At 31.9% G+C, this 18,513-nt stretch overlaps 2 protein-coding genes across 2 annotated transcripts; one reads left to right on the top strand and one right to left on the bottom strand.

The window, feature by feature from the left end:
• Nucleotides 1-111: 111 nt before the first annotated feature.
• On the top strand, nt 112-1,861 carry LOC117905025 (cytochrome P450 94B3-like). Its single transcript, XM_034817885.1, has one exon. It carries the CDS (start codon nt 138-140, stop codon nt 1,680-1,682), a length of 1,545 nt encoding a protein of 514 aa, XP_034673776.1. The 5' UTR covers nt 112-137; the 3' UTR covers nt 1,683-1,861.
• A 10,280-nt stretch (nt 1,862-12,141) lies between these two features.
• Nucleotides 12,142-15,620, bottom strand: LOC117905043 (SWI/SNF complex component SNF12 homolog). The gene is made up of 2 exons (XM_034817914.1): nt 13,671-15,620; nt 12,142-12,710 (listed from the first exon to the last, which is right to left on the bottom strand). The coding sequence occupies exons 1-2, from the start codon at nt 15,248-15,250 to the stop codon at nt 12,644-12,646; spliced, it is 1,647 nt and encodes a 548-aa protein (XP_034673805.1). The 5' UTR covers nt 15,251-15,620; the 3' UTR covers nt 12,142-12,643.
• Nucleotides 15,621-18,513: the final 2,893 nt, after the last annotated feature.

The raw sequence follows: 18,513 nt of genomic DNA, 5'->3' as shown, positions 1-18,513 counted from the left end.
TGTATTGCTGAGCTTTGCACATTGTGCACGTGATCGTCTCCCCCGTTCTCCTCTCTCGAAAGCACGTATATAAACTAACCCGACCCTCTTCTCCATTCCACCCAAACCTCCAATTCAAATCTCAGTTTTCCGCTGAAATGGCCATGTGGGTTTTTGATGATCTTGTCGAAGGTCTCTTTCTAGTTCTTCTGTTTCTGTTTCTGTTTCTTACGATCACATTTTCTGTTGGGTTTGATCATGCTTTCAAGAAAAAAGCATGCCGTTTTGGTCCTCCATCGTACCCGTTCATTGGATGTCTGGTTTCATTCTACCAGAACCGCCGCCGGCTGCTGGAGTGGTACACTGATCTTTTGTCGGAGTCTCCGAGCCAGACCATCGTGGTGCACCGGCTGGGTGCGCGGCGGACGGTCGTGACGGCGAACGCTGCCAATGTGGAGTACGTGCTGAAGACGAACTTCAGAAACTTCCCCAAGGGGAAGCCCTTCACTGAGATTCTTGGAGACCTTCTTGGCTTCGGGATATTCAACGTTGACGGCGACCTGTGGAGCTCGCAGAGGAAGCTCGCCAGCCATGAGTTCAGCACCAAGTCTCTGCGAGAGTTCGTGATGAGAATCCTTGAAGAAGAAGTGGAGGGGAGGCTTCTTCCGTTGTTAGAATCCGCAATGGAGAAAAATGAAGTTTTGGATTTGCAGGAGGTGTTGAGGAGATTCGCTTTCGAAACTGTTTGCAAAGTCTCTCTCGGCGTCGACCCCTGTTGCCTGGACCTTTCCCGTCCGGTGCTGCCCCTGGTTCGGGCCTTCGACCGTGCGTCGGAGATTTGCGCCATGAGAGGGATGGCGCCCGTGTACGCCGTGTGGAAGATGAAGCGAGCGTTTAATGTCGGCTCCGAGAGGAAGCTCAAGGAATCCGTACAACTGGTTCATTCTTCGGTGAGAGAAATTATTCAGAACAAGAAGAGGAAGCTGGAAGAGGACCGCGCCGAAGGAGACGGCGGCGACCTTCTGACGAGGCTGCTGTCGGCGGGTCACGGCGAGGAGGTGGTGAGGGATATGGTGATAAGCTTCATAATGGCCGGAAGGGACACAACGTCGGCAGCGATGACGTGGCTCTTCTGGTTACTCTCCCAGCATCCACCCATCGAATCCGCCATTGTCGCACATGTAGACTCACTCTACAGAAACCCACTCGATTTCGAAACTCTGAAAGAGATGAATTTCGTGAAAGCGTGCTTGTGCGAGTCCATGAGGCTGTACCCGCCGGTAGTATGGGACTCCAAGCACGCCGCTGCTGACGATACCCTGCCGGACGGCACCGCTCTCCGGGAGGGCGACAGGGTGACTTACTTCCCATATGGAATGGGGAGAATGGAGCATCTGTGGGGAAAAGACCGGTTCGAGTTCAGACCGGACCGGTGGTTAGAAGAACCGGAGGCGGACGGCGACGGGCCTCTGAAGGCGGTGAGTCCCTACAAGTTCCCTGTTTTTCAGGCTGGTCCGAGGGTATGCTTGGGGAAAGAGATGGCGTTCATTCAGATGAAGTACGTGGTGGCTTCGATTTTGAGACGGTTCGAGATCAGGCCGGCCGGGCCGAACCGGCCGGTTTTCGTTCCCCTCCTGACGGCTCACATGGCCGGCGGGTTCAAAGTGGTGGTCCGGAAAAGAAGTGGCAGCAAGGAGCCGTAACCGTTATCTTCTAGTACATGTTTTCTGTAAAGTTGTGGGCTTTAACGTACACCTGCATACTTAGGTTGGTAGGATTGTAGCCTTTTAAAAAAAGCATGTGCAATTATGTTTTATGCAGTATTACCCTTTTTAAAACGGCATAAGATGATATGCGTATAAAATTACAAAATTGTCCTCAACTTCTTCCTTGCATGCCCATGAAAAACCCCTAATCTTAGTCCCACCTTCTTACCCTTTTTCTCCTTCACTCCATTTTTGTACTTCTTTGAAGAGAAAAAAATTTCTCATGAAAGAGTGGGTGGAGGGAGTGTAAACTACGGAAAAATGTGGGGAGAATTATATAATTTTAAATACGTATTTTTATTTTAAAAATAAAATAAAAATGATAATAACAGAGATGCGGGTTTCTAACAAAATCATGCGTGCATTTTGAATCATGCAACGTGTTTTATAGTGTATTTTACTTAAAGCATTTTTAATAAAAATATATTTTTTTAAAAGTGTTTTTTGAAGAATCACTTATTAAGAATCTATTTGACAATAATTTTAGAAAGCGTTTCTACTACTTTTAATGCTTGAAATATAAAAAATTTTAAGTATTAGAAATGTTAAAAACATTTTTTAGAATCACTATCAACCGAACTCTAAGAGTGTGTTTGATAGTGATAGTAAAAAATGTTTCTAACTTTTGTAACACTTAAAAATTTTCATCCTTTAAAAATTAAAAATGCTATAAATATTTTTTAAAATCATTACTATTTGTATGAAGTATTTTTTTATTATAAAATATCACAAATGATTTTTTAATATTATAAGTGATTTTTTATATTTTTAAAAATATTTCTTAAATTTTGCCAAATTTGAAATGCTTTGGGCATATATTAAAAAAGGTAGAAATATATGCAAAAAAAATGTAAAATATGGATATAAAAAGAAAAAGAAAAATACGATAAGAATTATGGAAAAAAAAAAAGGCTAGAAAATTAAGGAAAATGAAGAAATATCTTTTCCGAATCATGTCAGCTAGCCAACAAGAGCATCAAAGTGATCACTTTAATTTAAGCCCCTACACTGACGATGAGGTCTAAAAAGTCTTAGAAGTTGTTCCCAAAAATCAATTTTTAGTGACGGAAGAGGACCTAATGAAAATGTTGTTTTACTTGATTCCATCCATCAAATTTAATGGGAGACCGACCCTCCATTAAATGGGCGGAACTCTCTTTATTAGAGTAGATGGACTACCCACACTTAAAGAGAATTTAAAACGAATAAATAAAAAGATATCTCTTTTTCACTTCTTTATAGCCCCAACCTCTACCGTCCCAAAATAAAAAGAAAAATAATTTTCTTTGTGTAAAATGCTAAAAATCCAAGATTTTAAAATACAAAAGACATATGGTAAATATGGGAGATTCAAAAGCAAAAGAGATCATATACAGTCGTGTTTGGAGGAATTATATACTGATACTTTTAAAGTACATTAATAATATTTTAAAATAACACTTTTAATATAAAATTTAAGAAATATTTTTAAAACTTTGAAAAATCGTTTACATGTTTTAATATTTTATAGATAATTCTTTTAAAAATATTTTTTAAAAATATTTTTATCAAAAATATACTCTTAATCTTTTATCATTTTATTTTTTAATTAAGAGATAATATATCATACTTATTAATTTTTTACCTATATTGTAAATTATGAGACATCACTTTTTAATATGATATTAAAAAGTGACAAACAATAATTGTTTGGGATTCAAAAGCAAAAAAATCATTTTATCTACAAATTGGCATATTACCAAATCACGCCCCTATTGCCACAGCTGTAGATATAGGTATTTTGAGAATACGCCTTAACGACCAATGGTTAACGATGGCTCTGATGGGCGGTTTTGCTAGAATAGGCAATAATGAGATCACTGTTTTAGTAAATGATGCGGAGAAGGGTAGTGACATTGAGCCACAAGAAGCTCAGCAAACTCTTGAAATAGCGGAAGCTAACTTGAGGAAAGCTGAAGGCAAGAGACAAATAATTGAGGCAAATCTAGCTCTTAGACGAGCTCATACACCGTCATATAGTATATATATATAAAAAAAAATCTTATTAATTTATATCTTTAAAGTAATATTATTGTTTACTATACACTTAGAAGACATAGATTTTTTTAAGTTGACTTAAACACCCATTCAATACCATATAGTTTTCCACAGGATATTCCTCCAAATCCCATCTCTTCTCATCCTGTACTTTCAAATTTTTGCAATTTCTTACTTTTATTTGTTTTCTAATATCTTATTAAAAAAATGATGTGGGCCCAAGCTTAACTCTCATCAACCTCAAAGACCCTCCTTTCTTTGTATCCATGGTGGAGCTCTCTTCCACCACCATTTGTTTGCAAATCAATTTATTTATTTCATTTCCTTCATCCATTAATAATGGCCATATTTTGTTGGTAGATTGGAAGCACTTCCAATTAAAGTCCAATTTCTTATCTTTTCCTAATAAATTTTGAAAATATTTGGCAGAGTAAAGAACAAATAAATAAAAGTTTATTTTCTCCATGTAATAAGTTTGTCTAGTAATTTTAAAGAATATTTGGTAGAATAAGAGTCCATGGACAATGCTACTAGCTTAGAAACCGCTTTTAAAAGAAAAAAAAAAATCAAATATTTGACAAAATTTTAAAAATACTTTTAAAATGTTGAAAAATCAATTGTAATACTTCCTAAAGAAATGTTTGATAAATAATTCTCTAAAAAAAAATTAAAGAAAATACTTCAATTAAAAACAGTTGACTCTCAAACACGTTATGAGAATATACAAAAATCGAAATTTAAAAGAGACACGGATAAAGGCCCATGCATTATGAATACATTTTTTTTATCTATTAAAAAAGCTTTAGTTCGAGTTAATCTAATATATTCATTGTTAGTCATATTATATCATATGTGTAAAGATGCAACAAAAGAAAACATATGATTATACATAAATGGGATATTTGAAGTAATATAGAAATAAGGGCACGAGTAATATTGTGAAGAGAGTGTCTTATAATACTTTTTCAAATCTCATGAATTCATTTCTAATCTAAGGTCTTGTTTATTGTCCTCTTAATATAGTTAAAAGATAAGACACATATGATACTATTGGAAAGAGTTTATTATTAGGTGCTCCAAATGGATGGCATAACTCGGAGATGTAGGCTCAAATTTAGCCAATCTCACCGTTCTTTTCTAAAGTTTTTCCAATAATTTCTTCTTTTTTTATGGAACAATGATTAGAAAAAGAATAACTTGGAGATGTAGACACATGTAATGTAGGCTCAAATTTAGCCAATCTCATGTTCTTTTCTAAAGTTTTTCCAAAAAGAAAAAGATTAAGATGCAAAAATAATATTTTTCAAAGAGAAAAAAACATTGGCACATGGAATGTGATTGGAGGGAGTTGAATGTGTAAGAGTTTTATGGCGATATGATGGATGATGCATTAGTTATGTTTGGTACGATCAACCTAACTATCATATCTCATATCTCGTGAAACTTTCCAAATCTTTTTAAAATTCATTTATATTCCTTATTTGCCTTTTTAAGAAAATATCTTCATCGTTAGTTTTACAAAAATGAATAAGACCAATCGTCATTGTCCCTCGTTCTTATCCTTTCAATAATTTGAAAACAATGATTAAATTTGAAGAATCAAAATAAGTCATTAATGATATAATTATTAAGTCAAAATAGTTAATATTATTAAAAAGTATGTCTATACAAATAAAAATAATTAAAATTATTGAAAACTATTTTATTGTATTTACCACACAAATTTTTTATTCCCTCTCTATAAATGTCTATTTTTTTTCCCCTATATGATTCCTAAAATCTAAATATATCATATTTGGTCACAAATACTAATCAAACTTTAAGACTTCCACTTCTTCAAAAAGTTTCACCTTATGGTTGGTTTTAAGTTAGATTTCAATGATTGGACAAGCAAATCATAAACCTACAATGAAAGTGACCCATCAACCCTACAAGTCAATAATTTGGTGTGTGATTGTTTCCACTTTTTGATTGAATAAAGATGACACGCGTGCTTTTTAAATTCAGTGGCAAAGTTGGCATATCAATATTGTATGATTGATTTTCATTTTTTGATTCTATCAGACTCTTAGGACTTGTGTCTGTGTCCGCGTGTTTTGAAAACAGTAATTAAGGTCTTGTTTGTGAACTTTTTTGAAAAACAGTTTGAGAAATTTTTTTGAAAACTATTCTTTATAAATCTTGTTTGACAACTTCATATATTTTTTGTGGGATCCCCACTAAAAAGTGTCATGTGTCTCTCTCTCTTTTGGTCACGCGGACGATCCCCCTGCGACACGTAGCACAGCTAGTTACATCCGGACGGGGAATCATCGCTCATTCCACCCGGGGTGTCTCGCAGCCGCCATTATATCCAGCTGACATTTCACCTCAGCCGGATATCTCATATCCGGATCTGGACGACGTTCCACCTTCTCCATGTATATCACATCCGGCACCTTCCACCGGATGGAAAAGGAGGACGATTCAACTTCCCTGGATAGACATGTCCGGCTACTCTAGTGACAACATACTCGGACAGCTTAGCTCGTTAGACATTCGCAGATTCGCCGGATCCACTTCCGCCCGCAAATCAAAAAGATAACTCTGACAACACTGACGACCAAGTCCACTGAACTGTCACTCATCATTAATGCAAGATACATTCGACAAGACATTCCCAAGTCTTCTCAGGTTTCCTGACACACTCCCGATATTTAAAAAGTCATAAAGTGCGGCGACGTCCACCGCCTAAATACCTTCCTGACAACCGCCTTCTGACACCAGAAATGTCATGATTACTTTGCCCGTGGGCCACAATCATGACAATGGGACCCACTAGCCAAGCGGTGTCATACTTTCTGACACTATATAAAAGAGGCTTCACACAAAGAGGAAGGTAAGGGGCTGATTATCCGTGAAACAACCTGAAAGCTTGATCTCTTGAGCCATGGCTAACAAAACCATCGGAGGGTGCGTCCGGACATCCCATCCGGACGCCTTTTTGCAGGAAGAAGGAAGGAATGATACTACGCGTTGACCGAGATTTCGTTGCTGATTGACAATTACTGTAGCAGGGAAATTTCGCCACCAACATTTTTAACTCGTTTTTAATATTTTAAAATATTTTTTAAAAATAAATTTTATATCTAGTGTTTTATTTTTATTCATTTACATATTTGTATAATTATTTTATAAAATAGTTTTCAAAAAATAAACAAAAACATCTAAAATATATTTTTTTGAAAATATTTTATTTTTTGTTCTTATGAACAAAAAATGAAAAACAGTTTTTATTTGTTAAACATGTTTTTTTTTAGAATAAAAAATTATTTTTTGGACCGTTGCCAAACAAGCCCTTGTTTTGTAATTATTTTTCAAAAACAGGATTGTCTTGTTTAAAAAAAATCATTTGATAATAAAAAAAAATAGAAAACAATGTTATGTTCTTAAAAATAGAAAACAAGATAGTTTTAGAAAAACATCTTTTAGTTGTTTTCTCTTAATTTTTAAAGATTATTTCATAATTATACAAATATAGAAAATGATTAAAAATAAATTATATATATTTTTAAAACATATTTAAAAACATAAAAATAGAATTAAAAATCTTTCAAGTTTTTTAACATGCTTTTGTTATATAACATTTTTTTTAAAACTATTTTTTAAAATAACTTTCGAAAGCACTTTTCAAACAAAATCTAATTATTTTCAAAATAAATTTTATTTGGGAATTTAAATATGAGTAATAGTATTCCCCACTTGTATTTTTTTATAAAAATACTATACACTCTGTGGAATATAGAACTTTCTAAATATCTTCTTATTTTGAATTACCTTTTAGAAAACTATAAAAAAATTATTTAAATTATTTTAAAAGACAACCTATCTTTAAAATAAATTATGAAAAAAAATTGTTTTTTTATTAGAAGTTTGTTAAAAACATAAATTTAAATACTACTTGATTATTAAATAGGTAGTACATTGTGTAACTCATTTAACCGATTTAGGTCTTATATAAGTCTAGAATTAGTATTTCAATCAAATATGTTTAACTTAATTGATCTATTTATTTTAAAACTCATTAAAATGAGCCAAAAGTTAGATAATTTAAAATTATAATTAAGTTAATTATCAAAATTATTAAATTAGTTAATTTGGGTCAAATTCATATTATATAGTTTCACACAAATTTAACTCAAAACTTAACTCAAACCCACAAAAAGTCTATAGAGTTTGAGTTGTTTTAATGAATCGTATCAAATTTTGCTACCTATAACTTTCAATAATATATTGCTTTGTATTTTATATTTGGTTTCATTACCCTGCGCTTATATTTGTCTCGTTATTTTATAGTTTCATCCCTTATTTGACGACCAAATATCATTTCTTCATACCACAGGTCATTTTTCTACACCTAATGAAGAGTGAAAAAAATTTTGAACCACTTATTAATTGTTAAATGTAATTAAAAATATATAATACAAAATAAGTCTGACACCAAAAGAAATATCACAAAACAATAATTCTATCAAATCAAATTATAACATGTCACATAGGCACCATGCAAGAGGAAGATAAGTTGTTTTTAAATTAAATAAAAATTCAGAATATTAATATATATATATATATATATATATATAAAGTAAGAGTTACCATTATCCAAATATATCTCAAAAATCTCTTTAAATATCAACTTTGATTAAGAAATAACCTTCAGAAGGAATAAGGAATCTCCATAGGGAGTAAGGAAAATTATCCAAATATATCCATGCCTCCATGCTGAAAAAGAGCAGCAAAACAACCCAAAAAAAAAAAAAATGAAGAAAGATGTTGTGCCCATAATCATGTCAACATTAATTTCCATTAATGGCAGCAATGTCAAAGAAAAGAGGTCAGTTTCATTGATTATGAGGTCTCATAAGTAGTTCTTAAGAGTTAATTTTGAGTGATGGAAGGGACCCAAGGATAAGATTGTTTACTTGATTCCATCAATCAAATTTAATGGAAGACCAACTATATTAAATAAGTGAATCACCCTTTTGTTAAGACTTTTCCTTTTCCCCTTTTTTTTTTCCCCCTTTTTAGTTCTAGCTTTTATAGATATTTCTTTAAAATAATGATAGTGTACTAAGCCTAATTACATATTGGTAAAGAAAAATCACAAAAAGGATCCCCACGAATTTATAGTATTTCGAGTTATAGTCCTTAAAGAAACAGAAAATTTAATTAATCTTATCTGCATCAAATCAAATAATGACCTTTAAATGAAAAATCAATTAGATTGGTACACTGAATTTTTAATTGGGAAAATAATGATAAACAAGTGGAGATTTTCAAAAGTCCTGATTAAGGACTGAGATATAACAACAACTAATTAAAACTCAATCACCGATATAAGTCATCCAAGCTTGAAATCATATTTTAAAACTTGAAATCCATTCTTTAACAATTAATATGATAAAAAGTTTTAATCTTTAGGATATTTAAAATCTGACATTCATTTGATAGATTCTCTTCGATTATCAATCACATAGAATCATATCAAGTCAATCATTGATCATAAACTTTTATGGATCAAAGGACCCTCTAACTTGCATCTTATTTATCCCTAACAAAGGACTATTTAAAATCTGACATTCATTTGATAGATTCTCTTTAATTATCAATCACATAGAATTATATCAAATCAGTCATTGATCATGAACTTTTATGGATCAAAGGACCCTCTAACATGTATCCTATTTATCCCTAACAAAGGAATTTAACTCGTATACAAAATTTTAAAAATTAAAAACTTACTACTATGAAAAGTTACTGTCTTTTCTTAGCATTTCTCTCTCCTGGATCATCCATCTTCATTGCTACATCTCCGATGAAAGGTTTTAACCACTTATGCTCATATTAACACCATGCATTAAATCAAGCTAAACTATGAATGATTTTATTGAAAACTCCAAAATAATTGCCCATGACAATTCCCACCCCTCTCTCTCTCTCTCTCTAATCTATATCTATTCTATATCTCTATCATCTATCTTCTCTATAGTATTTATATCATTATAGAAAACTAACCTAAAAACATAATTAAAATTCCTAAAATTTCCAAAAAAATATGTGAAAAACTTGAATGGGGAAGTCTTGGAATGAAATTTTGGAAATCCCAACTTAGGTCGAATATTTTGATACCTCCATAGTGGTGTCGGAATGATTTTGATAAATGCTCAGACCTTGTAGACCTCTAGCATGCTTCCAATGTAGAAAACTAATCTAAAAACATAATTAAAATTCCTAAATATCCAAAAATATCTGAAAAAGTTGAATGAAGAAAGTCTCAGATTGAAGTTCTAGAAATCGCAGCTCGTATCGAATATTTCAATAGCACCATAGTAATGTTGGAAAGATTTTGATAAATGTTAATCTTCTGGACCTCTAGCATGCTTCCAATGTGGTATCGGATGTGTCTCGACCTGTAATTATAGTGTATTTTCATCTATCATAATGTATCGAAATTTTGCTTCTTGTATCAAAATTGTATCTGAATGTATCGCCATGCATCAAAATGGTATCGCAATATATTAAAATGATATCAATATTCATTTTGATAATCCTTCAAACTCTTTGTATCTCTGAAATGCTTATGTAGGACAATTTCAATACTTCAATTGTATAAATTTATCTTTTGTATCAAAATGGTTTCTAAATCTATTTCAATAATCTTCTAAATTCACTGGATCTCTGCTTAACTACAATGGAGGACTTCGACACCTCCACAATAGTATCGAAATGCATTTCTTGTATCAAAATGGTATCTTATGTATCATCCAATATTGAAATTCATTTCAATTACACCTTAAACTCACTATATCCGGATTAAATCTACTCCCTTTTATTTTGAAGTGGTGTTGAAATCCATTTTGTTATACCTAAATTCCTCCTCTTGCTACATACTTCATAGCATGCAAACATTAACCCTCAATTTGGGGCTTACCGTATATTTAAACTAAAAGATAATGATTTATACTCAAAAGTTATTCAAAACCTATTTTTAAATATGGAAAAACCTAAGTTTGAGTAATAATAAGATACTTTATTTATATATAAATGTATAAATATTCATAATTTTATTAAAATACATATATCTTAAACATAAATATTCAAAGTACGCCCATAAAAATTGTATTAGTATAAATAATCCAAGAGAGTAGAAAAAAATTGTTATCAACTTGAACTTTCTATATTATATCTTAATATAAAATGCATAAATACCTTCACGCTATATATGATTCATAAAAATACTAACAAAAGAAAAAGAATCACAAAAAAAAAATCATATTTACTTTATTATTAAAAAAAAATATGATAGAAAATCAAATATAATTAAAATTAATTAAAATTTTACATATTTTTAAATCATATGAACTTGATATGGAATAGGAAAAATGAGTGAAATAAATTTTAAAAATCATGTAAAAATAATTTGGTAACTTTTCCTTTCACTTTTTCTCTTCTTTTTTTTTTTCTTTTGCATTTTACTTCAAACTTTCTTAAGGACTATAAGATAAGATATCCATCAATTAAAAGATGATCAATGGTAATCTTTATCTTTATAAAATATTTAGAAAATTTTGATCCCCAAATCAAAAACTAAATATCTTTACTTTTACAATATCGACAAACCCACATTTCACCAGTAAGGAAGACCTATCAAATTAACTCCATGTGCATGTTACTGTTGGAATGCTATGTTTGGTTGCTAAAAAGTGATAACAAAAAGGAAAAAAAATTAAGAAAAAAAATTTCTCACGTTTGAATACCAAGAGAGAAAAAAAAAATGCTAATGAAAACAGGATATAAAATCTTAAAAGGGTTTCCTCCTCAAATAATTTCCTCATTTTTCTTAAAACAAGAGAGAGAGAGAGAGAGAGATGAAAAAGGTACGAAAAGGAGCATTATTTATAAATTTAATTTGCTTTCCCTTAAATTTTTCCATGGACAACCAAACCAGGATAATTTCCTTCTCTTTTCTTTGTGTTTCCTGTACTTCAAACTTTCTTTAGAACCAAACATAGCCTAAAGAACTTGTCTTCCTTTCTTTTGTTGAAAGGCACTACAAAAGAGGAAATAGTTTGGAACAGATATTCGAAATGCCTCTTAGCATTTCACTTTCCTTTTTCATTTTTCTCCTTTCAATAAGACCTAGTACTACTCTAGTCCAAACATGCTTAACTATGGAGTATTGATAGAATTCGATGCAGTAGTTATGGTATGATCACACCCGCATCCTTCAAACCCTTTTCAGGTTTCAAATTTTATATCTCTAAACAGCCAGACAAACATATGCACATGAACCATCAATTCTAACAAAACAAAAGATTAGTAAAATAATTCAAACCAAAGGCCTTTATTAAGCAACTCCATGGTACATGCTCCTCACCAATAATATAGTTCCAATGATGAAGGCAAAGGACATGAAAATACAGAGAATTATGAAGTGATGCTTTAAAATCAAAAGATCACAGGAAAATTAGAGCTAGAGAGTTCAAGCAGAGTAGTTTAAACACTATCGATCCAAGGAATAGAAGAGCAAAATGAGTTAATATCTAGGCCTCTAAATGTTCAAACAGGCATGTCTCAAAAAATTTCTATCAACTAGACTTTAGCATTGAGCAGATACAAGACAGTAAAACACTTCTACTACAAGTTTGACAAAGAACTTGAGCCTAAAGCCACTACAACCAATTTCTTCCTCTAGACTATCCAGTCCTCTCGTACCCAACAACAGAAAGTCGAATAACCTCAATGCCTGTGCCACCAATACCTGGGGATATAAAGTAAAAAGTATCTCAGGCATACCTTACCTTCGGCAATTCAACAAATCCCTATTCAAGTGCTTCCATTCCGGGAGCAGGCTTGCGGTTCAAGTAGCGGATAACAGCATCATCAACCCTGTGGAATTCAACCAGTATCAATAAAGTTTCATCTGACATGATTTCAAAGAAGAAACTAATGATGAATTCCCTCATGGCTCCATGATTTCCTCAACCACAATGCTCAAACAAAAACAACAACATCAAAATGTTAAATTCATATTCATCTGTAATTTCCATGGGCATGTTTGGGAATTTATAATTGAAAAATACAATGCCATATACTGTTTGTTTTAAGGGGGTAAGTACACAAGACCATCACAGGAAAAGGTGTGCATCAACAGCCTGAATGTCAGAATCATTCACCACTAGAATTCAATGAACGGAAATTTAACAAGGACTACCCTGTAGTATCAATCACATCTAGAGAAAATACCATCCTCTCAATAATTGAAGGTTTTGTTTTAAGTCCACAACTGTAATAATTCCTTAACAGATATAAGCTTTCTCTCCAATAAAATCCAGTCCAGCACAACCAAACTACCAATAGCATCCCATGTCAGCATAAGGGTCCCAGTCAATTGATGAAATAACATAGGGATCATCTTGATATGACTATCTCAACTATTTATTTTATATCAACATATTTTATACAGTGTTAATAAAACTCAATCAAGATGATTTTTCATGCACTTCAAAAATTCAACAGGACTCGGTCCTGTTCTGTGATAACTAAAGAGATAATATAGGCAACCAGACCACATAAGCCACACAGCCCACACCTATTTGGGAGGATTACAACTCAAATAATATAATTGTAGTGAACAAATCACCCATAGGGAGCTAGCTAAGTCACTCATGAGATCCAATAAGATAAAACTAGTACAGTGAATGTGAACACTAAGGAACAGACCTTCACTAGTGAGAAACACAAATATCTGCATCAGTGACTGAAATCATCTCCCCCGCTACTTATATCAAATATACACTAGAAAATAGACAATGAAAGTGGAGTTTAAGAGAGAAGAAAGAAGGTTACCAAGGTTGGTTATAGAAGTCAGCTCGCCGCTCCTTTTCAGCATTACGACTTGCATCTCCTGCAACAAGTTTTAGATCCCTGCTTTGAGAAGTTATCAAAGCATTAATAAACTCTGCTGGAGAGTGACTGAAACCAAGGAAGAAAGCCCGCCTTCGATTGTGCTCTTGAATCTTCTTTATAGAAGCGCAAATTGTTTCATCATAGGCATCAATCTCTTTATGCCTCTCAGTGTTTGCCAAGAAAGCAGACATTTCCTTCTCTAATGGAAGGGGTACATCAACCAACACATCATAACACGTAGTTCCAGCTGGACTATTCCCTGAAAGCTTGACCTTATGCTCCAAATGTATAGGTTGTGGGGGAGACAAATGATGTGATATCTTTTGTGGAACCATGGCAAATTTTATTTTCTCTTCACCAAATACTTTACGAAGAGGTGGATCACACACAAAGAATGAGGGGTCATTCGGGTTCTGTAACTTCCTACTCTTCACATAGTGCCAGATTGCAGCTACAATCCTTGGGCGTGTATCTACCTCAAGTCCAAGAACTTCCGACAGGGCTGTTGAAAGTTTAAATTTTTCAGGTACATAATTCATTTCTAATCTTATTATTGCATTGAATTCTTTATCCCCCTTTCTTTGCACTTCAAAGCCCTCATGAAGTGTAGGAGACCGAGCATTCTCCCATAAAATTACATGGTTATCTGGATAAAGGCCCTGGTCCAAGTAAATAGTCATTTTCTTAAAGAAAGATGAAAATTTTGGGTATGAAGAGCTCAATTTATCACTAGTTCCTGCAAGGACAGGATCTACCCCATCTTCCAAGATCCTCCCAATTATCTTAAGTGTCCATGAAGGAGGCTCTGCGTTTGTTTTCTCCGGGTTCATTCTTGTCTGATTTGCAAAAGTATTGAAAACATAAATCCGAAGTGTTTTCTGAACACGATGAGGGTTTTTGAGGGACTCTTGGATATCAGTCTTCTTTCTTGCAAGAGCAGCATCCACCCGGGCCTCCAATTCAACCAACTGTGTATAAATAGCAGACTCCGGCACTAGGGCAGCAATTTTATCAGGTATTTGCTTTTCTGGAAGCTTTGGCTTCTTCCTCCGGGCTGCAGGGGTCAGCTCCATGGTCTTAAATGGAGAAGCTGGATTAGTAGCATTGGCCGAACCATGAGGCCGTGAAGGTGGTTTCTGACTACCCCGCTTGACACTCCCCGTACCTGGGGTCGAAACAGAGGGCGAGGAAACGCCCAAATTACTAGTCCCAGCGCTATGCAACTGGGCAAGGGACTGAGCTTGAGCCTGCAACTGAGCTTGGAATTGGGCATGAGCCGCTTGAGCCTGCGCTTGCGCATGTGCTTGCGCATACTGGGTTTGTGCTAAAGCCTGTGCCTGTGGCTCAGACAACTGAAAATGACCAGGAAAGTGAGTCCCACCAAGTGTTTGAGGTTGTGACTGAGAGAGAAGATGGGGTTGGTGGTTCAGGGGCATTGTTTGCCCCACATTTCCACTGCTAACTGATCCCAATCCAACACTCTTTCCGGGGGTTTTATTGTGATTCGCCGACATTGCCATCTAAATACTCTTCATGAACCCTAGGCTAAACCCAACAATACCAAAATCTAACCCCTCAAATCCTCAGCTACAGATATTCAAACGAACCCTAGAATCATGGCACCCGCCCAATTCCCCAAAAAAAAACAAACCCAATTCTCAAATCTTGTTCGGAGTCATTGTGAATCATCAGAAACCAAAACTAAAAAAGCAAAACCACAGACAAGCATCTCAAATTTTGAAAACATGAAGTATATGAAATTCTTACGGAGAAGTAGTCGAAACCGCTTCGATTTTGGTCTTCTCTTTTGAGGATATCGACCATGGAATCGGAAGAAACAGGGTGATTCACGAGTTGTATGAAGCGCCGTTAGTTTTTAAACGTGGCAGCCTTCCAATCTCTCTCTCTACGTTACTGACACCTCGGCTTTTTCTTCACCCTCTTTCCCTATTACGTGTTAATGAATTTATTTAAAAATTAAAAAAATAAAGAAAATCAAAAATAATTTTTAAAAATATATTAAATTTTAAAAATAGTAATTATATTTTACTAAATCTATAAATATATCCATATTAAGACAAACTTTATTAACAAATATTTTTTTTTTATGGCATCATTTACTCATAAATAATTTTATTAAAATATATTATAATAAAATAATTTATTATTTTCTCATTTGAAATTATTCTTAATTTTTTTTTCATGCATGAATTTATATTTTAATTGTTTTAATATGGGTTAGCGAAAATCCAATTTTTAAAATTTAACTTTTTATCCTTTTTGTCTTATTTTGACAAAAATATTATTGATATTTTTTTTATAAAAATAACCCAAAAACCTACCTATAAATACTTGAAATAATAAAATATATTTATATAAAAAAATGAATTATATTTTAAGAAAAAATATAAGAAATATTAGATTCATAATTTGAAAATTATTTTATTCATTTTAACTAAATATTTTCTAATTTAATATATTTAAATTAAAATTTATTTATTATTAATTATTTCAGCCACTTAAAACAATCGAGGACACAATATATAAATATTTGGTGCATTAAACCCATATTCGTAAAGGGGATACAAACATTTGTTTTAAATTAATTTATTAAAATTGTTAGAAGATTTTCTTGAATTTGATGACAATTAATTAATTACTTAAACTTTTGATTAAAAAAATTAATTTTTATAACACCTATAATTTCAAATTGAAACTATTTATATTAAATTACTTGCAGTATAAGATAAAACTTTAAAATTTTGAGAGCAGAAAATAAAAGAAAATAATATTGAGAAATTATCATAATTTCTCAATGAAAGGTGCCAACTAGGAAAAAAATCCAAGCATTAAAAGCCTTTGGTTTAATTACTATATTTAATAGTAAAAGAAGTGGTAATAGAGCAATTATTACAACCTTCTGTTTGAATTTTATGTTTAGAAATTATATTTTAAAAGGATTCTTATTAAAGAGGAATATAATTATATTTTTTGAATTTAAATTACATAAAAATATATTTCTTTATTGTGTTGGAGGAAAAGCATGAATCTTACAAAAAATTGATTTGGATGTATAGGCAACATTTTTTAAAACTGTTTTCAAAAAATAATTTTTAAAATAGTTTTCAATTTTTGGAGAACAAAATTTGATCAAAAACACCTCTCTATCCAAATATATATATATATACTAAATAGAAAATATATATAAAAGACATGAAGTATTGAGTAATATATTATAACCAATTTTATGAGATGTCATACCATATTATAATACATAACAACATTTGACATTAGAGTTTTGACGGGTTTAATTAACAAAATAGGAGTTTAATATTCATCATAAAGTATACAAAAAATTTTAAAAATAAAATGAAATAAAGAATAATTATTAGAGAACACGTTAGAGTTGTTTTCACCATTTTTTAAAAAACAAAAGGAAAATAAAGACTTGTTTGGTCATATTTTTTAAAACTTGTTTTTAAGTTAACAAAAAAAAACAAATTTTAAAAATAAGTTTTAAAAAACATAATCAAACGAACCTTAATATATTAACCAAAAATATTGTAATCATTTTATATGTCAACATCTCGAGAATTTAAAAGAAAATTCTTCAATACTCATTATAAAATTACATTTACTTAAGTTTCATTATGAGTTTTAACGATAATAACATAACTTTTCATATAAGATTATTTTATAACTCCTTCCCTTGTACCCATTAACTAATTAATATAATAATTCCTTTAGCAAAAAATACTATCAAATTCAATTTTTCTTAAAAATTAGGAAAAATAATTGATGATGTATGTATTATTATATCATTATATAAAATATATCATCATATATGTAATATAAGATAATATATGTCAAATAATATAACAATTGAATTTAACTATTTCAACAATAGAATACAATGCATTTAAAAAAAACAATTAAGAACCAATTTTCAAGTGCTAAAAAGATTAAAAACGTTTTCTAAAATTATTTTTAAATAAGTTTTAATAGTCGGGATCACATAAATTTCCAAACCCTATGTCATTTGATCCCCTTCAGCAATTTCTTTTTGATCCACACCAACCTCTTCTTCGAGATTCATTTGAGTTTGGGGAGGTGGCAGCACCGTCATCACCATCTCTATCAGGTCTTCAATCTCCTCTCCCATCTGCTTCTCGCATTCCTCTATAATCTATATTCAACAGAAGAGGAACTACAATGCAATCTTTGGGTCATGCGCATAAATAGAGTACTTTGTCTAGACCTCTCTTGGGCTAGAAATCTACAAGTCTATCTGATACAAAGAAATCAAGGCTGAAAATATTCACAATTTTGAGTTTTAAACCAACAAGAATTTAATGGAGTTTCTTAAAACTATTTTATGATGTTTTGTAGAATGAAGGTTTGTTTGAAAACTTGAAATGTTCTTTAACATGTTTTATAAGTTTCTAAATATGTTTTTAAAAAACAAGAATATCTATAGTGCTTATTTTCATTAGTTCTCTATATTTGTATATAAATTTTTTTAAAACAATTCTCGGAATACGAGTGAAACCAACTTAAAACACCTTGTTTGTTGTTGCTAAACATGTTTTCCTTTTTTTTTTTCTTCTAAAAAACAGAAAATTGTTTTTGAAAAAATAGTTGTCAAACAAAGTTTAGTTTTGCATAATTGTTGTTGAAAACTATTTTTTGATATTTTGTAGAACAAAAGCATATTTGAGGACTTGAAATATTCTTAACCTATTTTCTATATTTTGAATTATTTTTTAAAGATAACTTTTAATTG

Source organism: Vitis riparia, chromosome 17 (assembly GCF_004353265.1).
Source record: "Vitis riparia cultivar Riparia Gloire de Montpellier isolate 1030 chromosome 17, EGFV_Vit.rip_1.0, whole genome shotgun sequence".
Taxonomy (NCBI): domain Eukaryota; kingdom Viridiplantae; phylum Streptophyta; class Magnoliopsida; order Vitales; family Vitaceae; genus Vitis; species Vitis riparia.
The sequence above is the reverse complement of the archived record's forward strand: the minus strand, read 5'-3'. Positions and strand labels throughout refer to the sequence as shown.

Excerpts from the sequence above, each read along its gene's own strand:
- LOC117905025 (XM_034817885.1), top strand. The coding sequence starts at position 138 with ATGGCCATGTGGGTTTTTGATGATCTTGTCGAAGGTCTCTTTCTAGTT.
- LOC117905043 (XM_034817914.1), bottom strand. The coding sequence starts at position 15,250 with ATGGCAATGTCGGCGAATCACAATAAAACCCCCGGAAAGAGTGTTGGA. Across the intron at positions 12,711-13,670 it reads GACTTCTATAACCAACCTTG|GGTTGATGATGCTGTTATCC; the intron begins GTAACCTTCTTT and ends TGAATTCCACAG.